At 34.3% G+C, this 24533-nt stretch overlaps 5 protein-coding genes across 6 annotated transcripts; 3 read left to right on the top strand and 2 right to left on the bottom strand.

Moving 5' to 3' along the window:
• The first annotated feature begins 97 nt into the window (after window positions 1–97).
• LOC108224861 (uncharacterized) lies at window positions 98–6182 on the top strand. The gene is made up of 7 exons (XM_017399604.2): window positions 98–289; window positions 377–417; window positions 2351–2408; window positions 3206–3299; window positions 5299–5383; window positions 5468–5533; window positions 5809–6182. Exons 1-7 carry the CDS (start codon window positions 214–216, stop codon window positions 5932–5934), a joined length of 546 nt encoding a protein of 181 aa, XP_017255093.1. The 5' UTR covers window positions 98–213; the 3' UTR covers window positions 5935–6182.
• Window positions 6183–6856: 674 nt separating this feature from the next.
• On the bottom strand, window positions 6857–11365 carry LOC108228015 (protein NUCLEAR FUSION DEFECTIVE 4). Of its 2 annotated transcripts, XM_017403470.2 has the most exons (4): window positions 10861–10999; window positions 9716–9885; window positions 8105–9036; window positions 6857–7995 (listed from the first exon to the last, which is right to left on the bottom strand). In XM_017403470.2, the coding sequence occupies exons 2-4, from the start codon at window positions 9797–9799 to the stop codon at window positions 7521–7523; spliced, it is 1491 nt and encodes a 496-aa protein (XP_017258959.1). In that variant the 5' UTR covers window positions 9800–9885; window positions 10861–10999; the 3' UTR covers window positions 6857–7520. The 2 variants fall into 2 exon arrangements, with proteins under 2 accessions (XP_017258959.1, XP_017258958.1); XM_017403469.1 differs by lacking the exon at window positions 9716–9885 and having other exon boundaries at window positions 10861–11365.
• Window positions 11366–15494: 4129 nt separating this feature from the next.
• LOC108203659 (uncharacterized) lies at window positions 15495–15903 on the top strand. Its single transcript, XM_017372663.2, has one exon. The coding sequence runs from the start codon at window positions 15572–15574 to the stop codon at window positions 15842–15844; it is 273 nt and encodes a 90-aa protein (XP_017228152.1). The 5' UTR covers window positions 15495–15571; the 3' UTR covers window positions 15845–15903.
• Window positions 15904–16489: 586 nt separating this feature from the next.
• On the bottom strand, window positions 16490–17173 carry LOC108224755 (uncharacterized). Its single transcript, XM_017399476.2, has one exon. The coding sequence runs from the start codon at window positions 16802–16804 to the stop codon at window positions 16598–16600; it is 207 nt and encodes a 68-aa protein (XP_017254965.1). The 5' UTR covers window positions 16805–17173; the 3' UTR covers window positions 16490–16597.
• A 2404-nt stretch (window positions 17174–19577) lies between these two features.
• LOC108224754 (uncharacterized) lies at window positions 19578–20144 on the top strand. Its single transcript, XM_017399475.2, has one exon. It carries the CDS (start codon window positions 19799–19801, stop codon window positions 20009–20011), a length of 213 nt encoding a protein of 70 aa, XP_017254964.1. The 5' UTR covers window positions 19578–19798; the 3' UTR covers window positions 20012–20144.
• Window positions 20145–24533: the final 4389 nt, after the last annotated feature.

Here is a 24533-nt window from a genome sequence, read left to right as displayed (position 1 = left end):
GTATTGGTACAATATTTTATAAAATTTTATCAGAAAAACTTTAAAATAATTGACAATTATAAGTGGCAATGACAATTACACATGTAAAACCCGCGGATTCTAATAAACAAATAAACGTTGTCGACACAAAAGGAAATAGAAATACGAACCGAGGTGTAGTCGTGTAGATAGAAAGAGTGGGGAAGTGCGGAAGAAGATTAGAAGACGACGAAAATGTCGGGGGAGATGCTGTCAAGGGAGCAGCTACTTGAACTCTTTCAACGCTTCTCTCTTGTCATCTCTCAGCCTGGTTAGCTGCTTTTTCTTCCCTCTACTCTCTTTTTATCTATTTATTTATTGGTGATGATGCTCACTAATTCATTCAATTGATTCTCAGATGTCAAGAAGCGAATTGCAGATGCTGTTTTGGATAATCAGGCATCACCTCAACTCTTTTATATTTCTTTACTTTGTGAGCCTTATGTAATTCGCTAAAGTTTCTTACTTTTCCAATCATTTTAGAGCATCTCCGATGATGCTCTTAAATCATTCCTTAAAAATATAATATACGACTCCTAACAAGTTAATACATTGAACACCCGTGAAAACTCTGACCTTGCTTGCTCTTTATTCATATTAATTATTTGTAAATATTATTTGAGAGAAAAGTTGGAGAGAGAATGCGAAATAGAAGGAAGTGAATATTATATTCAATTATATTAAGTTAAGAGCACGCAGATGTTTTTTAAAAGAGACTCTTAAATTTTTAAATAGCCATCAGGAGCTCTAATTTTTCACATCTTGTTTGAAGAGCCCATTGGAAGATGCTCAATCACATTACTTGTTACTATCTTACATTTATTTTAATTCAATTTACGAAACACTAATTCTATTCCTTGGGGTTTTTTTCCTAGTTCTTAAATGCCCTTCTCTGTTTAATGAAGTGACTGTGTAGTTTTCATAAGATTCTAGATGCAAAACCGAATTATGCTTCAAAAACTACTTACCATGGAGACTGTCTGAGTACCTTGTATACTCGATGTATTCTATGTTTACTTTTCTGAACGTATTCTGTTATCTAAATACTTGCAACTCGGTTTGAACATGATTAGTTTGTTAAAAACAAATTGGAAAATTGCATACAAAGCAAACTTTAAGCAGTGCATCTCGGCATCTCTTAGCTACATATTTTAGGGAATAACTTGAACATGATTATGTATTGGACAGGGATTCATAAAACAAATGCATACACGTACAATGTTTAATATCTAGCGATGCCACAAGTGTGGAACGCCTACAGGCTACTCTGACCGTTTCAACTTTTCTTTTTAATCATGTTATGTGGAAAGTTCATTGGTGAATAAAAAACAACAATGACAATTTTTAAAATATTTACTGGCATTTATCACCTTTTTTTGCTTTGCAATCTGGTCATCGATCCAATGTAGTCTTTTCATTACACCAATTAGACCAGCGACAAGTATAAGAACAATAAAGGGTGAGCAAAAGGGTAAACATTATAGTAATTAACATAAGAATGGTCACTTTCTATTTAGTTCGGTGCCTTAAACTCCAAATTAAGAGCCTTTCCCCAAACTTCCAAGGCTAAGTATCTATTAGTATGTATATGCATATTAGTCAGTCTCAAGAATTTATCTGACTATATTTTGAATTTTTCACTGTATCTGTACAATCATACACAAATTCTTGAGCATCTTGCTACTATACCCATACATACATTTGCTTAACTCAACTTCATATGACATATATAATTATCCCGAACCATGTCATGGCCTTAACCCGGTCAAGTAAATTTAGGTCCGGTTCTGTTAGTCCTGAAAATATCTCTAACGTTTGGCTTCTAGAACCAGAATGCAGTGAGTGGTTTGACTGCTTTTTTTATTTAGTACAAAGCACTTAGCAGGTTTAACGAGTTTAATATTTGGTAAATTCCTTATTCTAGCTTAAACTCAAGTAAAGAGTTTCTGGTCATTCTTGCACAATATGGTATAGTGTTCGGTTCATATAATAGGATCAAGGCTCATTTCTGTTATTTAATCACAGCTCTTTGCAATCTTCTATGATTTAGATACTCAGGATTATCTGTACATAATCATTTCTGTATACATGTCATCATAATTTTCTTAGGAGCAACAAGTAATATCTGAATACTTGTTATCAGCATCTACCATACAGTATCGTACTATCATGTCCATGTGCATTTCATTATCCATTTCTATGAATGGCCAACAAATTGTTTACAGAAAGTAAACCATTTTTTTAAATTTTCTGGAAAAGCAAATGTTTATTATGCTGTATATAGCTTGTATTTAATTTAGCCTAGCAGATTGATTAGATATAATTTATGCAGGAAGCTGTTGCTGTTACCACTGCAATTCAAGAGGAAATACTTGTTGATATGGGAATCGGTAATTCTTTCCTCTAAAACTCCTTTGTTCTGTCCAGTAGCTTTCTAGTTGTTAATTTCATTTATAAAGAATGTTTAAACGGAATCGGCACTTACAGTAGGTGAACACAGTCTTTAAGTGGTTATAAACAGTAGGAATATTCAAGTAGATGCTTGTGGTCTTGATATTGTATTAGATCTTACAGTCAGATTTTGCTTCGGGAGATGGATGGTTTTGTCCTATATATAAGATCTTAGAGATCATTGGATGAAAGTTGCTTCATGTATATTTCATCCGGTGAAACAGTGGTGGACAAAAATATACTTGGGAAGAACTTAAATATCCCTGTTTGCTGTAGACTCTTATTCACTTCTAAAAAATCTGTAAGAAGTTCTTTGTTGTAAGAATAAGTATGTGGCAGATAGATTGAACTGTAGCCTTTAGCTTCTGTGTGATCGATCATAGAAGGTTTTCAACACTCAATATAAGTATGAGTTTCTGACTTTCCTATAAATAATAATTAAATATAAAAAACAATATATTTCATGAAGATGTACAGTTCACATTTTGTGCGGAATCATTTGCTAGTATATTTCCAAGTGGAAGAACACATTTGGTGAATGCTGTGTTCAGTTCGCCTACCAAAAGCCACCTCTTTATTCAGGATTGATGAATCATCAGTTGTGAACTTGGTAGTACACATAGCATGAGCAACTGCAGATGACAGTCTCGTGCTTATTTTACTTAAAAGTATGCTCACTAAATTATCATTATGTGGCCCTGAATTATTTCCTCTTCCTATCTCCTTTTCATTTCAGAACCAAGGTTCGGCCTCGCTTGCTTGGGAAAGGTTAACATGGCCTATGAAAATGATCAGGATTTGATGATTCAGTTTTATGGATTTGTCGCAAAGTAAGGTCGATTGCTCTCTTTACCTTCGGGTTATATGTGCTAGTTCCATATGTTTGTAATGTGTAGTTGCTCAAAGTTTTGTATTTTCTACTAGGAGGGGATTACCTAAGTAATACCACATGATCAATGGGGAAAAAAAGATGTGATACTACATGGTCAGACTTAAGATTAAAATTATTATACTAGGAGGGGATTACCTAAGTAATGTTTGGTTAGGATGAATGAAAATAGAAGGAATGAAATGAGATTTGAACTATATTTTGGTTAAATGTTCGACATTTCTTTCTTTAATCCATACCGTCACTAACCACCTAAACTAGAGCTAAATTCTCCATTTTGTCAAGGAAATTTCCATTTCCACTACATCCATTTTGTCCCAAATCGTATATCATACAAAATTTTCACTCCAACTCATTTTTCCTTACAGTTTTCCCTCCCAACTTCATTGTTTCCTCTTAATTTCATTCATTACATTCTCCATAACCAAACACAATATTAGAAGGTACTGCTGAGTTGACAAGAAGTGAATTTCCCGTTAGGTGTAATTAATTGTCTTAATATTTCTGCGTACTTATGTAGTTCGTTTGAGTTGTGGGGGTATTGTGGTCAAAATATTTCCTCACCCTCTTGCCCCCGGTCTTATTCTCTCTCCCCCCCCCCCCCCCTCTACACACACACACACACACACACACACACACACACACACACACACACACATATATACATATATAACTAAATATATATTGACCTATGTATATATTATACATCTAGGACACCCCTTGGCCGACACTTGTTCACTGCTTTAGTAATTTATATTGTATTTGTTATAATAAAACTTCAGAATGAGTGGATTCTTAATTGAATATGGGAGAACTATTTTATTTTCTAAGTGATGCTCAAAAATGTTTTTGCTGGATGCAATGTTGGGCCATTTGCTTTGTCATACATACTGAAACATTGAACAAGAATATGTTATATGCAATCAATTATATCTTCAAATTTAGTTGTATCATTTATGATATCCCTAGAGCTGAGCTGCTCGCACGATCTGCTATATCTTGCATCTGGATAATTGACATTGCTTGGCCTATCTTCAATCTATCAGACAAGGAAAGATAAAAAAAAAAATTACAATTTCATCAATACTTCCAACCGTTGTTGGATTAGTGGCCTATTTTGTCTTTGTTCTATTAGGAGTTGGGAGTCACTTCACGTGTATTCACGCTGTTAAATAATGCACAAAGCATTTTTATAGTTTCATCACCTTCACTCATTTAATCAAAACAAGCCAGTAGAAACAATGTTTCCCAGAAAAATCTGGAAAAATTGAATTTGAGGAAACATGCTCAATGATAATCTGGAATTAATTCAAGAAATCACCTTCCAAGTTCCGAAACTTCCTTTCGATTACTCAAGAATACAAGATCTCCCTAATTCTAGTTTCTAATATTCTATATGAGAGTTTAATTGAGATAACAATTCTGGCATGGGTAATACAATTTAAGGCACAATATAAAATTAGCAAGAGCGACTCAAGTACTCTGATTTCTGAGCTGGTAAAGTGGTGTTAAATACTGTCAATGATCTGCATGCCTGCTTAAAATGTATGCACAACTGTGCCGAAAAAACTTAGTTGATGCACAGTGGTGTCATCTTTGGCAGCCTTGTTTTGCAATCCGGATGCCCTTGAATAGCGGAATTTTCTTGCCAGCTTTAGGTTTTTGATGCAAGAATTAGAAACCTATACCTACATTTACATAAGTGACTTGGATACTAATTCCAACAATCTTAACCTAAAACTAACTGAAAGATTTCTTGAGAAGACACAAATAAGTCAATTAGGTATAAATATGAAGATATTATTTAGAAAGTATAGACAGTTTATATTCATTACACCCACACATCCGCATGTGCACCCACACCCGCAACACATATAAAGATGAAATAAACTTATGCAGAAATATGAAGTATGAACAGTGATGTTAAATTGGAATGTCAGGGAAGAGTTAGCATGTGAAGAAGCTGAACTTGGACCTGATAAATTTGCTGAAAAATTGCAGCTGCAGCAAAAGTTACAAGAAGCGGTACAAATCATTTATTCTAGAAAAGTTTCAAAGGTCTGTAACAAAGCTAATTATATGAAAAGTATTTGTTGAACCTTGTTGCAGCAACTGGAAATGCTTAAGCAGATCCGGAACTATCATCTAGACGACCAGTCTCTAATTCTTGAGAAGGTAAGGGCAAACTTAAATAGGTTTAAGCGTCAGTATCATCTAAAAATTATTATATTAAAGCCAGAATTATCTCCATATATTTACTCATTTGCATTAATAGACTGGTAGGAAGCATTTTATTTACCAGTAATCCAGCACACAAGCTTATGAGTAAATTTAATTATGTTTAGTAGCATCATTTATATAAATCCTTGTTTAATATTCATGAAAAGCAATTCAGCTTTTTCTCTTTTTGTTTCTCCTTGTTATATAATAAATATATATTTTGCTTGCAGTTGCATCAGCAGATGGAGATGAACAATTTTGATAGTGAGATGTCACTTTTGTCTCTAGAAGAGATCCAGGATATTGTTCGAAGGAGAGTGACACCTGTTTATAGGCCAAGGCAGCCAACCAGTTGATGTTATCATTCTTTCGACTTCCTTGCTCGTTTAGCAAACTACATGGTTACTTTGATAGATACAATGGCTGTTTGGTGGTCATATGAAAAAAAAATTCCGCTGTCAGTGTGTATCTTTTTGTTGATACTTTCTGTGTATTCTGTTTAGACTATAATTCCTTTTCTGGGGAAATGCTGGATGTATTTATGATTTACAAATGGAGATGAACCTTATTGTGAACCGGCAATATATGATCTCTGCTGTGCTAAGCTCGAACTCTACTCTGTTGGAGGTGTGAAGTAACAGGCAAGTCTGGCTTTTTTATAGGTTGCTCTAATTAGTTTAAAAGGAGTTAAGTAAAATATGGAATGCCTTTTCCAGCTATTACACTAGAAAGGGGATACGTAGTTAAGCCAGGCAAAAAATTCAAACAGAACTGTTTATAATTGAGTTCACCCTCGAGCAAGTGACCAGATATTTTATAGCTGCTGCCAAGGCAATGAAATATGAAAAGTCTTCAGAAGCTTGCCAGACGAGACGAGGCAAAGTTCTGCAGACTACATTTATAGTTGTTTGCATCGTCTAAAGCATACCTGCTGAATTGGGAGTTATGTTCACAGGAGGTATACGAAATGGTCCCAGATTGCCAATGAAGTTGCACCGTATTTTTAACAATAATATTTGTAACTTGGATATTTTAAAAAAAAAATCTTAAAAAAACAATATTATAACTTTCATGGATTGTACTTCCCAGGTTATAACAACATACAATATAAAATATTGATGAAAGTTTTGTATATATAAGACCCAACTCTCTACATTTAAAAAAAAAACCCTAATTTACTATAGTCCTTTAACCTTGGGATGTTAACTGTGTTAGCTGAGGGCACCCTCGGGGCAGCAACCTCTTGTAATGTTGCAATAAAATAACTTGCAAGACACATGTTACTACCAGTCTCAAATGAGAGGAAGGTAGGAAGCAAATATTTATGCTCTTCTATTCATTCGTGATCCGGTGGTACATCTTGAATCTTGAATGATCAAACAACAATACAAAACTTTTAAAAAAAAAAATCAAAGAACATGTCCTACACTCGACAAACAGGACTCGAACCAAACTCATAATCAACACAATAACAAATATAATAGTAACAAACTATGACAGAAACGGATTCAACTGATTCGGAAGACCAGAAAATTACTCCGACTATCAAAATGTTTATTCTTTCAAGCCATATAATTTTTTGTATCAAACTTGAGCCAGTTTTAGAATGACAAGATATCGAGCCTTTGAGAATACGGCCTGAGATTGACACCCCTGCTAATTGGAACATAAGAACAGAAGACAAAACAGACCATCTTACTTCAGCAAGACCACGAGAAAGAAAACAGCAGATTGAAGAGAAAATCTTACTTCACCTGGCCCAACATAGCCCGCTGACGGCTGAAAACAATGCCAAGAGTTTTTAGGTTCTCGCTATCTGATAGCCTTCTGGAGTAGTAGCATCTATAATTTCTGACAAGGAGCTAGCTCTTGAAACTTCCACAAAGTATACAACTAAAATTCTTATAAATGCATGAACTCCATTTGTTTCTCTTTCAGCCACTCAAGTGCGAGATTTTCCATACAGATGGGCATAGACCACCCTAGTTCGGTAGACAAGAGTCAGGCTTAGAATAACTGCAACAATGCATAGGGCAGACATTATGTACAAAGTCAAGCTGAAGCAGACAACACCATAACACCGCGGTGGTTCATCATCACCAGAAGTGATTGGAAACTGTTGGGCTTGCTTTGCTGCTTCACTGTCATATATACTGCTTGCAAGTAGACTTGACAGGATTAGAGTACCAGCAGGGTTTGCAAGAGTAAGAAAATTATACAATGCCCCGAACTTTTTTAAACCAAATAACTCCGAGGCAGCAGCTGGGACAATTGCCCAGTGAGCTCCATAGCCAAGCCCAATTAAAAGTGTACCAACATACATCTCCCCAGGCCAGCCCATGGCCATGAATAAGTGACCAAACGCCATTATAAATTGAGCAACAGCCATGGCCAAATGTCTTGGATAAGCATAATCCCTGCTCAAAAACATTATGGTTGCATTAGAAAAGGGGAATAAAGAGACAAACATGAAGCATCAAACATAATTGAACATCTAGAAGGAATAAGTATTAAGATATATCTTACTTGACAATTATTTCTGAAAAGTATCCTCCACCAACACGACCTAGAAAGTTCCAAATACTTATCAATGAAACAAAAATATGTGTGTTATTATAACCAATGGACTGGCTCATTTGCCCCAAATTATCAATCACAGTCAACCCTGATCCTGATCCAAGTAACAGTGAGAAAAAAATAAGCCAAAAGTCTGCCTTGATCAAAGCCTGCATCAAAGTGAAGTCTTCCCCTCTATGTGGACCCCTTCTGCTCTTGACCCTCACTGCACCTTCTGCAGCTGCTTGAGCTAATTTCGATTGTAGCTGAGCAATTCTTTTTTGCCTCTCTGTAGCGGGAAGCAAATCTACTCCCCTAGGCTTCTCATCTTCGACCTCACTAAATATAATTTCATTAGCATCATGTCCAGTTATGACGGGTTCTTCTGTCCTTGTCTCAGCTAAAAGAGCCTCATGTGCTTGATCTTCTGGCTCTTGGGTAAACAGTAGCCATATAGGGATCACAATTGGAACAATTATAATAATGAACAGAATTATTGTGAAAATCACGATCACATTGTGGTTCAAATCAATTAGATCTTCTACAAGCATGACCCCCATCAAATAAGCAGCCAAGATAAGGCATACACAGTAGATAAATGAAGAACTTGCACCATCCGACGATCGGACTTGTCTGTGACCTCCTACAGGCCGGACTATGAACATAAGAGAAATAACCACCATTGCCGGCCCAACTGCCACCATAAATATAAGTGATGCACTGTCAGGGGAGTTGATTAAAACGTAAACCTGAGACAGTATAGCACCACTCAACCCAGCAAATCCCTTTAATATACCCACTACAGGACCACGGCTTTTGGGGAAGTTTTGCACACACGAGACTAGTGCTGCTGTGTTGAAGTAGGTCTCGCCATTTGTTCCAATAAAAATAAGAAGACACATCTGCATGAAAACATCCATCATACTTCTAACTAATAGTATATGTCAACATTCTAAAAAGACTTTATTTTTCCCTCGAAATAGAAGAACAGAGAGCCCACTGAACAGTGCAGGCATTTTTTGGTGTTTTTTATTTTTTCTTTTCATTTTATGCACATAAATAATATGGAAATTTTTTATATTTTGATTGCAAGAACCCCGTATAATATGACAACAATACATATGTAGCATTTCTAATTAACATCCTTATATAATCAGTATGACTGCTGGCTGATAATTGCTATTTCCTATAGCCCGAAATCAATGTGCTTAGATAACAAGTGGCATTCATAACATGGGGGAATATTTCAAACACAAGAAACTTGTATGCTTTTACTTTTTGCTAAATAAAAATTTAGACCATTTCCCGATTTGTGCATGACATCCTAATACTCTTTGTATTGTTCCAATCTTATCAAAACGACAAAATTATTGCTAAAGAAGAACTACTAATCAATACCCAACTCCAAAAATACATCATACTGAGATCGAAGTGTGTATCACATAATTAACTTTGTACTACAAAAATTTCTCTTACGCTATGTACTTGTGTGTTTTATGTACTTGAAATCCAAGTGCTTATTCTCTTATTCCCAAACTAAGCACATGTAAGCGGAGGAGTGAGCTTGGTTCAAGAACTTGCCTCATCCAGTGTCAACAGAAGATTCAGTAGCTGTAAATAGCAAACTATGAAGGTAGAGTCTTTTTTTTTTTTGCTAGATTGCATTGAAAGTGACTTCTTCCTAACAGTACTTTTTAGTCATGCATTGATCTTCCTTTTATTCTTCTGAGAGGACCAACATGAGAAGTGATCTGAAGAATTTAAAATATGATGAGACACCGGAAGAATCACTGACAAACCTTCAAGTGCATCAATATGTCCAATATTAGTTAGTAACTTTTGGTGACACTTCAATAATTCCATTTCCAAATGAATGAATCGGATAAAAGGGAGTTAAACTCAACTTTAAGTGAATTTCTTACCTTTTATATATGCACTGGGGTTTACATTTTCATAGATTATCAACAAAATCTTTGGATGCTTACAAATATAATCAGGGCATGAAATTGATGAATAATGTATATTCTATGCAATATACACCAACTAGTTCTTAAATTAATGAGAAACTGTAGATCTGCAGGAAGGGCCATGTGCATATTAGGCTATTAGCCTGCATATGAGAACAAAGCAAATATTCTAAAGCTGGAATCCAAACCAAAAGTACTTGGTTGGACACTTAAGTTTACAAATCTTAACCTTTGAAAGGAAACAACTAATGCAAACGGAAGCTTAAGATGTGAACAGTTTGCAGACTAGAGAAGTGTTGAAATCAGAATAAATGCATCTGAGTACTTATGACTTCCAAAGATAGAATCATCATATGTAACGAACCTACGTTTAATCAACAAGAAGAATATTATTATACCTTCACTTGCAGGTGACTCTAGTTCCATTCTAATACATATAAAATTCCAAAATTTTAGAATCCAAAGTTGTATCTAATCCTAAATGTTCAAACTTGTGCACTTCCAAAGTAGTTTCCAACACTAACTTGTGCAGACTGCATCAGCCACTTTAAGATCTTAACAAGAATGAAACTTGTGGTTTTTCAAAACAACTCCAACTGAACCAATATCAAGTAGTGTATAAAAGAATCCAAAAACATAAATTTTGAAAAAAATCAACCCATATATAACCAATAGAAGAACAAAAAGAAGACAAAACAAGCATTAATGATCAAGAATCCAAAAGGGCTGACAACAGATAGTCTTAGTAAAAATACTTACAGCCCACAAAGGCAAAACAGGAGCTCTTCCAGTAACAACAAGCCAAACCAAACCATATCCAATAAAATTCTGAGCAGCACCCACAAGAAGAGCAGCCCACATGGGCAAAATCTCACACAAGCTCCCAGCTAAAAACCCAACACTGTCACCAAGATCTTTAGCCACACCTAATCTAGCAACTTGCTTCTGATTATAATTCAAAGAACTCTTGATGGCTGGAGATATACTCCCAAATAAATACCCGATTCCAGCACAAGATTGTATCCACATTGCAGCCACAAAAACCAGCCATCTGTTGTTGAAAAACTCAATAAATTTGTCATTGAACTGACCCATTTTTCAGTCAGCTTTGGATATGAAAAATGGAGGCTTGGAGATCTTGGGGGAGTAAAATAAAAAAGTGTGGCAGAGTTGAGCTGGATAGTTCAAGTTCAAGTTCAAGTAGATGGAGAAGAGTAGCTGGATGATATTGATGAGTGTTGTTTGATGTTTTTGCTCGTGGATGACTTTTCATTGCGAGTCATTATTCTACTATTATATTTATGTCACATCACTGTTTTTTAACTGTACACACTTCCGTTGTTCAAAAAAAAAAAAAACTGTACACACTTCCGAATTTAACTGCAGCATAGAACAATGATCCATTACAAATTTAATCTATTTTATTTTTTTTAACGTAGAAACCCATAACCGCCATCTTTCGATGCAAATTCAAGCGTATGATATGATTCTTAGTTAAAATTAACAATAATATTGATTTGCAAAAAACCATAATACTGATTTAAAATAATTAGCTAAATTATTATACTAATAGTAAATATTGTGAAATCTTGTGAGGTCTCTCCAATATAACAAATATAAAATGATTATGTATCAGATTTATCTTTATGGGACATGTTATTCTAAAAATATTTTAGTATCAGAGATATTTTGCATTTACTCAATAACTAGTTGAGAAACCGCGCGTTGCGGCGGCCTATAAAAATTATAATAATAATTCAATATTAATATTTGTAGAATGCAATAATTATATAATTGTCTATAAAAAATATATAACTGATTCAAAATTAATATTTGTAGGATAAAATAAATTTTATATTATAAAATCTTGATGTAATACCAATACTAATATATAAAATTGCAAATTTGGACTATAATTCATGGTAAAAAAATAAGAATAAATTTCTATTTTTAAAGTAATCATGTTCTTATATTGTCACCTTCCTCCAATATTTTTGGATTGATTGTGCACAAAAACATATAACTTAAATCCGCAGGATAGCGGTGTATAACTACTCTTGCTTGTAACAACCTTTATTTTTTAATACCGTATAAACAACCTTTACTTAAAAGTTGCTTGAACGGAGCAAACAGATAATGCATGAATAATATTTTCCTGTATACAAAGTAAATCCTATAAAAATTAACAACAACAAACATGTCCGATGAACAAAACAAATATAAAAGAATAACCAACAAAAATACATCACTAATAGTTAATTTATTGTTATCATCCATTAATATCATGTGAAGACTATATTCTTCTCCTATGTTTAGATTTGTCGACTCCCACATAGCGGTCTATAACTACTTTTACTTGCAACAACTTTTATTTTTTTAATACCGTATAAACAGCATTCACTTATCGTTGCAGAAGAACGACATCACCGAGTTATAAATCGAGCAAGAGAACTATCACCACAGAGAGGAAGGGTTGTGGTATCGAGAGAGAGGAGGTTGTGTTTAGATGATTCAAAACTCTACAACTTATCGGGGTATTTATAGGTGCAGAGAGACTTGTGTGCCACTCTTTATCATAATTAAATAATCTAAAACAAAATCAGATTAAAACTTTCAAGCTACTATATTCCATAAATAATCGGAAACAAAATTAGATTCCGAAACTTGCTTCTAATATATCTGAAACTAAAAAGTAATTTTAATTTTTGATAATTTCCATCCGAAAATTCCAAAAAATTGAAAAAAATAGAACGGAGCGATGTGAGAGGCGCCACCTACACGCCCCTCGCTTTTCCTTTACACAGAAACAAAATCAGATTAAAACTTTCAAGCTAATATATTCCATAAATAATATGAAACAAAATCAGATGCTAAAACTTGCTTCTAATATATCCGAAACTAAAAAAGGTATGATAAAACTTGCTTATAATATATCCGAAACTAAAAAAGATAGTTCTATTTTTTGATATTTTTCATCCAAAAATTTCAGAAAATTAGAAAAATAGAACGGAACGATGTGAGAGGCGCCACCTACACGCCAGAAAATTAGAAAAATAGAACGGAGCGATGTGAGAGGCGCCACCTACACGCCACTCGCTTCTCCTTTATACAAGTATATTGATTGATGGGTTTTTAGTATTTAAAAGAGAACGTTAATTTACCATGAAAGGATATAAATTACCAGTTTCCTAATTATAGTTTTGGTCAAGATGAAATATAAAACGAGACGGAACATATATCATATTCAAATATATTTTGAGAAAAGTATATTTAGACACATATATTATCATCTCCAAACATACAGATCTGTCGAGTTTCGACAAATTTAATTATCCATAATATGATTGGAGTACTGATTTTTCGAGATGTTGATTATATTTTTTTATTTTTAATATGACATCTTTTAGTTAAGGTTTTCTAGGGTTGGAGCATCACATTGTGGAATATGCATATTCTTGATGTTGACGAGGAATATGCTATATATTTATATTTGAGAATTAATCACGTTTAATATTTTTGTCTGACGGGGACCTGCGAGTAAAAGATGTATTCAAAATATTTGGACGGTGTACACTGGTACCAACTTGTTTCGGTAGGTTGTACTTGTAGATCCAAATCTTTTGACTCCTTCCTCAGCAGATTTGGAACGAATTTTATTATTAAAAAAAGGAGAAAGAAAAAATGGAAAAACTCGAAGATGATTAGGATAATCATGAAAGACAGCTGGGAGATAGAGGCGAGAGGAGATAAGAATACATGTCTGATCGATACGTGCAAACATTCATGGTTGTAAATGGATCAACATCCCCTTGCCATATATTTTACGGGGGTGTTTGGCTGGACTATTAAGCCCAGTTTCTAAATTTATAAGTTAAAAATATTTATTTGTATCGTTTGTTTAAAAAGTCAAAAAACACTTATAAAAAGCTAGGATTGTTAGCTTTTATTTCACGAATTCTACTTATTTCTCAAACACTTTAATCACTTATAAGTGTTAATTTGCTTCTCATTTCTACTTAACCTGCTTCACATTTTTACTTCACTTCTTTATTTTAAGAAAAAAACACTTTATTTTAAGTTTAGCCAACGCCCCTCGACTCTTGACAAATGAAATTCGCCCCGTCTGACGTCTGTGTCGTGTGTTCTGTACTTGTATGATCCATATGTTTTTCGTGCATGTAATTGGACTTTAGCCATTTAGGCCCTCAGAGGCCACAGGCCAGCCATCCTAAACTGGCTCTCAATCATGTGCCCCGTCCTCTACTTGCCTCGGTAGGGTATGTTTTCCCCAGTACACAACATTAGGCTGGGATTTCTTCATTCTTATTGCAAACCCAGGTGTAAGATAGATCTGGGCTCAAAAATTTGGCTCGGTCCGGTTCGGAAAAAGCACGGCTGGACCAAACATGGCCCAATTTTGATCTTGGGCCTTGAAGGGATTCTATAGTTGTGGTTAAAGCTCCATCTAGCCTGGCGCGGCCATTAAAAGCTGATTAGATTAAAGATCGATTTGATCTATTCTTAGCAGTATTGTAAAAGTATTTTAAAAATCGGTCTAGGTGGCTGTATAATCAGCGTCCAGATACTAAGCGGAGGCGAAACGTCTTAAATCGGGGCTTGACAGAAAATTATACGATTTTTTTAGAAAATGGCAAAAAACTGTTTGGGCGGTAAAAATCGGGATTAATCGGTTAGAAAAATCGGGATTAATCAATCGAAAACTAAAAAAGGTCAAATTAAGGGTAAAATTGTAAAAAATAATAAGTTTTTGATAAAAAATGAAGCTAATATATGAAATGGGGTATTTACCTATTGTATTTGATACTAAAATGAGGGTATATTATTTTTACTTACATAAAATTTACTTTTAATATTAAAATTAAATAAAATTTAAATATATTTGATCCCCGATTTACTGATTAGTTTTTCAAAGGCAACCCGACTGGACCGCGTAGGGACTTTTAGAACACTGCTTGTTCCTGATGAGGTTAAGGTATAATTGACAATTTGACATGAGTTGTGAATATATGTGGGTATTCAGTGTGAATTCCATTATATGCCTGGTAAGATCATCCTGGATATATGTACATTGTCTTATTGTCGCACTTGATGTAATGTGAAATGTATTCGAGTTGTGTAACAGGGATGGAACTCTTTACAGATCAAGGAAGAGAAAGTGGTGGCAGCTAAAGTAAATCTGAGCACTTGGAGAAAACTGAAGCTAACAAGCCACACAAGGCAAGCATTTTGTAATTGCTTTTCCAAACTTTTGCATCATAAAGCTCAAGCCACTACTGTCCCTGTATTATCTGCTAACAACTAATGCAAAGCAATCACAGAAAGATTACTTGCGTGAAGAAAGTGTAGTTAGTGGCATGATACTTTGTTGCTTTTTTTCGGTTTCCTTGTAATATCCCTTGCTTCTCTGAGTCATGCTCCAACAAGGACTCATCCTGTGTTATAAAATCCCATGATTCCGAATCCAGATACTCGTAGAAACATAATACAGAGGAGTGGAGAGAAGAGAAGGAAAATGTCGGATTGGGGGCCTATTTTTATTGGAGTTGTTTTGTTCATACTATTGACTCCGGGTCTGCTGATTCAGATACCTGGCAAGAACAAGTACGTGGAGTTCGGGAACTTTCAGACCAGTGGCGTATCGATATTAGTTCATTCCCTCATATATTTTGGTCTCATTTGTATCTTCTTGCTAGCCATCGGAATCCACATGTACATAGGTTGATATTTGTCTGTTAAGCCTGACTTCTAGTTGTTCAAATTGTTCTGCTTGTTTTGGTGTTATGACTTGTGTACTCTAGAAGTATGAAGTTTATGATGTCTGCTTGTTACCTGAGTGATTGATGGATCAAATCACCATGTTCTGAATTATTTATTTACCGCCTCTTCCGATATTTAAAAAATTGTTGAGTAACATGCTTTAGCCTAAACAAGATATCTTCTCAACGGCAAACCACAGACGCATGTGATTCCTTAAAGTATAATTAACGCCTTAAAACGCTCATATTAATTAATCTTTCTTAATGAAATTTGTCCAGTTCATGATTTAGAGACCGGCTTGACAATTTTTTAGTACCAAAGAAAAGGTGGCAAGACAAAATCCGTTTTCTACCCATAACCAATCAAGAATTCACTTTGTCACTATTCCTAACCTGTAAAATTTTATTTGTAATAACAAAAAAAGGTAAAACCAAAGCTAGTAATGAATTTCTTGAAGTTTATAGGAAGATTTTAATCCTCAAAGCACTTCAAAAATCTTCTCAAAGCACTTCAAAAATCTGAGATTCATGCAGCAATTCTAACTAAAGCTTGCCAGTAGTGTGATCATAACATGTACATACTAGAATCCGGATACTTAAAGCTCAACACAAATCACAACAGCATCCGAATCTGAGATTACTGAACGGAATAAAAATTGAGATTGAATAACACAGGCATATCACATATAAAATCAACACTCACAATTCGGAATCATACATCACGCAAGGAGATGGATGTCGAGCACAACAAGAAACAGAATAAGCAGCAAACCATAGAGCACAGTGTGCAAAAACATCGATGCTATCGTGGTCTTCATGTTCATGAACTCGAACGGCTTATGTTTTCCAGGCAGCTGAAACAAGAGCCCTGGTGCCAGAAGTGCAAACAGAGCTGATGCTATAAGTGGTGCAGCCCAATCTTTCATTCCAACTAGCTTTCTGTATTACTTGCCCCTTCAAGAATCCTGTAGAAATTAAAATTTTAAAGTGTGACAAAGTGGCTTTGGATGCCAACGAATAATTTGACTACAAGACCACCCAGAGTAGCAACTGGAAACAGAATAAGAATATGTGCATAAAGGAGAATAATTAATCTCAGCTTTTAATTTTTTCAGAGTCTTTTTGTTGGCACTGCTTTGATTGGGTTATTCTATAATTAGGACAGCAGGACAAGGTTATATAACTAGGAGCTGCTAGCTTAAAATGTGGTGATTAAAGTAATCGCATAGTCTCAGTGATTATTTGATGTAAAACATTGAAGGAGGAGAGTTGAGTTAGGTAGCTGGGGGCTCTATCACCTTTATAATTGGCATTGAGATCAATTGGTTGTGTATGATTGTCATGCTTTTGTAGCCCAATTATTTGCCCTTTCTAAATAAATAATTCAGTACAGTACTGGTAATATGTTTTACATTATTCAAATATCTATTTTATCTATTTTCAACAAATACTTTGAATACATAATTTATTTTACGATCTAAGATTAATTATATAATATTTTATTTAGATGTGGAAAATCTAATATGAAAATATTACATGTACAATCAAAATTACAAAAAAAGAATGCCATCAAATATCCTTAGTAATTTATCTTATGTCACGTTTACTACTCCCGAATAGCTCCTTCCCACTCAATTGTATACATTGAGAGAGTGGGATGTGATAAATCATAGTTTTATAATTCAATTTTTGAAATTTTTTAAATAAAATTTTGACAATTATATTAAGTTTTGTTTTAAAAAAAATTTAAAAATAAATTATAGAACTATATCTTATAAAGCATTAAAGTGTGTGATGAGCTGTGGAAGAAAAATATATAGAAATGAATGGAAAGGAGGGAGGAGTAAACTAGTATTTCAATTTTATAACATATAGTATTAATAATATATTTCTTATTTCTTTTCTTATTTGAAAAAATATTTAAGTTGTTGGAATGAAAGAAATTGAAATGTTATACATCATACGTAGGGACTAAAATGACATGTATAGACATGAAAATATTGGGGCCATCTCAAACCGTTGTGATCCAAAAATCCAAGTTTGAATCACTAACTGATCCAAATTTCTTAACAACTGCAGCAGCGTCATCCAAATCTTGATCCAAATTATTTTTTTATATTATATTACATAAATTTATATTAAACTATATAATCTTAAATTTCATATTTAATCACTATTAAATACTTATATTATATTTAATTACTTAATTAAATTAATTTAACATGTGTTTAATTTAAATTATATACTTAATTGCTAATATTATCAAACAAAACTATGTACTTGAACACTTTTATCGACCGGAATTATCTCAACTTCTCGATTCGACACTTCGAATCGATCGATCTTCAATTCAGTTAGTGAACTTAAATCACATTCATATTCAGCTATGAATAGCTATGGACGATATTTTGATTATATCGGAGGTAATAGAATTAATCTGTTCAATTAAATCAAAATTTATATTTATCATACTATTTTTTAATCATTTTTCAACATTGTAATTTTATTTTATGCATCGTATATACTTTATATTTTATGCTTGTAATGTAATCTTTTTTTAATTTCAATGAAATTTTCTTTTCTAGTGTTGTAAGTTTTTACTAATGTATTAATTTTATTAAATATTAATTATAAACTATTACTAATTAAATATTAATAATCACAAATTAATTTTAAATCCGATAAACGAAAGATATAAAAATAAAAAAAATATTATTTTATAATAAAGTAGGTGATCAAATTTGGATCAGATGCTATAAGAGAGAATCGTAAATTTGAATTTTTGGATCAGTAAGTTTGCCCTAATTTTTCCTTCCAATCAGGTTCAAAAGTTTAGAAATAATTCACATTAGGAGGGAACACGGTATATCTTTTCCCGGAACTAGCTGCAAAAACTCCATATTTTCCTCCATTTAAAACGCAAAGTGACTAGACAACGCAATGACCCAGGAAAAAGGAGTTCACAATTAGGTAATTTGTTTATAAATCATTATCCTGATGAAGAAAATAGTTGTGAATTTGAAAATATATATCTTTGCTATGGACCCTTTAATGTTAATAGAAATTATTTATATAGATAATTATTTGAAAAACCTGAATTGTATGACTTAACTAAGATAATTTTATAACTTACCTACGTGAACTTATATTTGATTATGATATATAATTATTTGGCTTTATATAATACAAACTCCCTAATAAAAAACACTTATCAACACATGGTTGTGTTCCCTACCTCTGTTTCATGTGATCACGTGTTGTGTCGCCCATTGTATTTGTAATTTCGTTAAACTATTGTTTTTTTATGTATTTCATAATTCGTCAAATATACACATATATAACCAGTTATTCATCTTGCTTTTCCACTATTATTTTGTATAACACCATTAAACCATTAAAGACACTATTATGAAAATTCATATTTTTAAATCTCAAAAAAATTAGTATTTTCGTGGTTAAAAAAGTTAATTATTAGAAAAAAAAACATGAGTTTTTATTGGACGAGTCAGTATTCTAAAATTTCTCCATTTATTAGAAATTTTTGATTAGATTTTTTAAAAAAATATCGATTATTTATCAGTTACACTCCAATTTCATTAAATTTTTTTGATATATTCAATAAAATTTGTATAAAAAAACTTGACAAATTCTCTTTGAATTTTAAATTAATAGGTACACAAATTAGATGATCCAATACTAGTGGGGGAAGTGTGTACTGTGTAGCAAGTTGAGGCATCCAAAATGTTCCAAAAATCTCTGGTGTCCATATCCTAGCCACCCACACTAATCTCACTATCCCATCCCTGATCCCTCTTCACCCCATTATACTTTTCTTTTCTGTTTAATTTCTTCCCATACCAAAACTTTAATCCTCTTCTTGAAACACAAAAACAAAACCACCAACTTAAAAGATCGTTGAAATGGCAGATTGGGGGCCAGTGTTGATCGGAGTGGTGCTCTTCATCCTGCTTCAACCAGGACTTCTGTTTCAGTTCCCCGGGAACAGCAAACAATTAGAATTCGGGAGCATGAAGACCAACGGCAAATCCATAGCTGTTCACACCCTCATCTTCTTCGTTCTTTACGCCATCTTCGTTCTTGCTCTTCACATCCATATTTACACCGGCAATTAGTCCTCTTTCACTCTTGTACTGAACTAGCTTTTAAACTAATCTGTTACTATAATTTACTCCTACATTAATTTATCTTTGTCTTTGTTGTTTGCCTGCTTAGTTGTTTCCATGGTTTTAATGTTGTTACATCTCAGATCTCATCTATTTTACTTTTATTGCTTCCTTTCAATTTAAAACATGAATAGTATTTTTGTCAAAATATGTAAATATGTGTTAGGGTGTTTTTGTAAATAGCCATATTAAGTGGTTGTTAGAGTTAGTTACAGAGTAGTGGTTTGTATATAAAGCAAGATAGGCCTAGATTTCTATTCAAGTTTGTAAATACATTTTGATTGAATACAAGAGTTTTCTTCTCTCAACATATTCTCTTATAATCTTCATATGGTATCAGAGCGACGAGTATTGTTTCCGCCATTATTCCTCGCTTAAGCTTTGTTTCGTTTCTTTTCGTTGTAATTAGCTTTTGTTTCTCTGTCTCGATTGAGTTTGCATCAATATCAGATTCAATCGTTTGTGTTTCGTTGATTAGAGTTCGTTATGGTTCATTCTGAATCTTCTTCGGTTCCTCTCGGTTCGAATACGGCGATTAGTTGCAATGATCCGTATTTTTTGTCTACGAACGATAATTCGAATGCTCGGTTAGGAACTGTGATTTTCAATGGCAACAATTATGTGACCTGGAGTCATAGTGTGACTTCAGCGCTTGGAGCTAAGAACAAGCTCGGATTTGTTAATGGAACTCTGATTCGTCCTGCTGATGATTCTGATGATCTCCAGAAGTGGATCCGAAATGATTACATAGTAACGGTGTGGTTGATTAACTCAATTGATGTTTCAATCTCTGAAAGCTTCGTTTTCACTCCTTCTGCTCGCGATTTATGGCTTGAGATCAAGGAGAGGTATGGACAGTCTAATGCTCCTCAATTGTATGATATTCATAAGAATTTGATGAAAATTATTCAGAATGATGATTCAATTGTTGAGTATTATAACAAGCTTAAGAAAGTATGGGATCAGTTACATGTTTTAGATCCTTTACCTGAGTGTACTTGTGGTATAATCCTTAAGTGTTCTTGTGGCTTTGTTAAGAAACTGAAAGAGGCTGCTCAATTAAAACAGTTGATTCAGTTCATTGCTGGCTTGAATAGCTCTTATGATCAGGCGAAAATTAACATCCTAAGTATGGATCCTTTACCTCCTGTCAATAGAGTGTATCATATGTTGCAACAGATTGAGCGTCAAAATGCTTTGGCTAGTTCACAAACTATAGAGATGAGTGCTTTGTTATCCGTTAAGAGCAGCAATGTGAATTCTGTGAATTCGAACTTTTCTCAAAATCAGAAAAGAGAGGTGAAGGATGTATCTGGTAAAAAGCTGAAGCCTGATAGATACTGTGAGTTTTGTAAAACAAAAGGACACTTGAAGGATCAGTGTTTCAAATTAGTAGGATATCCAGATTGGTACAAAGGCAAACAAGGCACTAGTACATCTGGTAATCCTGCTAATCGTCCTCCTAATACTAGATTTGCAGCAAATGTTCAAGAATCTCCATTGGATTTTCCTATTCAGGAATCTTCTTTTCCTATTGAGGATGGAAATGCAGCCTTATTCAAGGATTTTCTTCGTTTTATGCAAATGAATCAGTCTGGAAATGCTAATCATGATCTACAGTCTGCTGTTAATTTTGTTGAAACTTTTTCAGCATTCAATGCTACATCTACAGATCAATGTGCAAACAAGGATGTCTGGATCATTGACACTGGTGCCAGTGATCATATGGCTATCTCTTTGGATGTTTTCTCTGCTACAAAACAGTTGCAGCATCCCTTTCACATTGCTCTGCCTGATGGTTCTATTAAGCAAGTGAATATCACAGGGACTGTGGTCTTAAACTCAAATATTACACTCACAAATGTGTTTTATATTCCTGAGTTCAGACACAACCTGTTGTCTGTAGCAAGATTACTTGATCAGCACAATCTTATAGGTCATTTCCATCCATCTACTTGTGTTTTCAAGGATCTGAGTTCAAATGTCATAAAAGCATCTGGCATTAGACATGGAGGTTTATATAAACTTCTGACTGCAGATAATACAATTACACCAGCTGCTTCTTTAATGGAAGGTGGTTCTACAGCTATTGTTCCTAGCTGTTCTCTGGTGGATCATCCTGAGATTTCTCTTGAGATTTTCCATGCCAGACTTGGACATATGTCTTTGTCAAAGTTTTCACACTTGACTGGTTATTCAGTATCAAAACATGGTACTAATTTCCATTGTGAGGCTTGCATAATGGCCAAGCATCATAAGCTGTCTTTTTCAGACTCTATGTCTATAGCAGCTAAGAATTTTGACTTGATCCATATAGATTTGTGGGGGCCTTATAAGACTCCTTCTCTATCTGGTGCCACATATTTTTTGACAATACTTGATGATCACTCTAGGACAACTTGGACTACATTGATTGTCTCTAAGACTCAAGTTCTTCAAGTGATTTCTGCATTTTTGGCCTATGTTACTAAACAGTTTGGTACTTCTGTTAAGTCCATTCGAAGTGATAATGGTACTGAAATTGTGCAACATTCTTGCACTTCCTTGTTTACTTCTCTTGGCATTGTGCATCAGAAAAGTATACCTGGAAATCCACAGCAGAATGGGCGTGTTGAAAGGAAACACAGACACCTTCTGGATACTGCAAGGGCAATTAGAATTCATGCCAATCTGCCTTTGAAATTCTGGGGAGACTGTATTATGGCTTCTACTTTCTTGATAAATCTTATGCCTTCTTCTGTGCTATCTTGGAGGTCTCCTTATCAGGTTCTTATGGAAGCTGATCCTGATTATTCTCAGCTTCGAACTATTGGTTGCTTGTGTTATGCAGATGTGAAATCTGCTGATAAATTTGCTCCAAGAGCACTGAAATGCATTTTATTGGGATATCCTTATGGTCAGAAAGGCTACAAGCTATATGATTTAAATAATCATAAGGTTGTATTGAGTAGAGATGTTGTTTTTAAGGAACATATCTTACCTTATAAACAGACTGATCTCTCTAATCAAGCTTCTAGCTCTACTTCTGCCATGCCTGTAGATTTTTCAGATGATTTTTTGGATGAAATTCCTACTGGTGGACCTTATGGTGCTGAACATCATGATTCATTTGAATCTTCTGGTTTACAAGGTGCTGCTAGTATTCCAGTAAGATCTTCACTACATGGTGATAATGGTGATAATGCTGAGACTTCTGAGGCTTCTGAAAATAGAGATGTTCACATGCCTGTTCGAAAATCTTCCAGAGTTTCAGTTCTACCTAAAAAATTTGATGATTTTGTTATTGCTCCAGGAACAAAATCAGCACATTGTTGTCAAGCCTTTAATGTCTATGCTGAACCTGATCTTTCTACATTCAGTTCTGCCTATTTGGCAACATTGGACAAGGTTCTATCTGTGCATGAGCCTACTAGCTATTATCAAGCTAAGCATGATCCAAAATGGGTGGCTGCCATGGAAGCTGAATTGCAGGCATTAGAGCAGAACGATACTTGGGATTTGGTTGTTTTACCTCCTGGAAAGACTGCAATTGGTTGCAAATGGGTATTCAAGGCTAAGTTCAACCCTGATGGAAGCTTAAACAAGTGTAAGGCTAGGCTGGTTGCTCGAGGGGATAAGCAAATAAAAGGCAAGGATTATAAACATACTTTTAGTCCTGTTGCTCGCTTTACTACTGTTCGAACTCTTATTGCTCTTGCTGCAGCAAAATCATGGCCATTACATCAGCTTGATATAAATAATGCCTTTCTTCATGGTTTTGTGGAAGAGGAATTGTATATGCAGCCTCCTCTTGGCTATAATGTTCCTCCTGGTATGGTTTGTAGACTGAAACGTTCAATTTATGGGCTCAGGCAAGCAGCTAGACAATGGAATGTGGAATTAAGTAAACATTTACTTAATCTTGGTTTTAAGCAGTCCAGACAAGATTATTCCTTGTTTGTCAAAGTGTCTGGTACTGGTGATTTTACTGCTGTAGTGGCATATGTTGATGATTTGCTTTTGACTGGAAATTTGTTGATCAATATTCAGTCTGTCAAAGCTTCTCTTCATGAAGCTTTCACTATTAAAGATCTAGGAGAAATGGCATACTTCTTGGGAATTGAAGTGTCAAGATCTGAAGCTGGGATTTTGCTTAATCAGAGAAAATATATTCTTGATCTATTACAGGATTGTGAGCTTCAATCTTCTAAGACTGTTTCTACACCTTTTCCTAATGGTCTTCATTTGAGTGTGAAGGATACACCTTTATTACAGGATCCTGAATCCTATAGAAGAATTGTTGGGAAACTGCTTTATCTGAATATGACTAGACCTGATGTTTCTTATGTGGTGCAACAGTTGAGTCAATTTCTCAGTGCTCCTGCAGTCTCTCATTATCAGGCTGCTGTTCATGTTTTGCAGTACTTAAAGGGAACAGTGAATGTTGGATTGTTTTATCCAGCATCTACAGAGTTAATTCTCAGAGGCTACT

This window comes from Daucus carota, chromosome 6, assembly GCF_001625215.2.
Source record: "Daucus carota subsp. sativus chromosome 6, DH1 v3.0, whole genome shotgun sequence".
NCBI classification, from domain to species: Eukaryota; Viridiplantae; Streptophyta; class Magnoliopsida; order Apiales; family Apiaceae; genus Daucus; species Daucus carota.
Note: the sequence above shows the minus strand (reverse complement) of the source record. Positions and strands in the feature narration are given on the sequence as shown.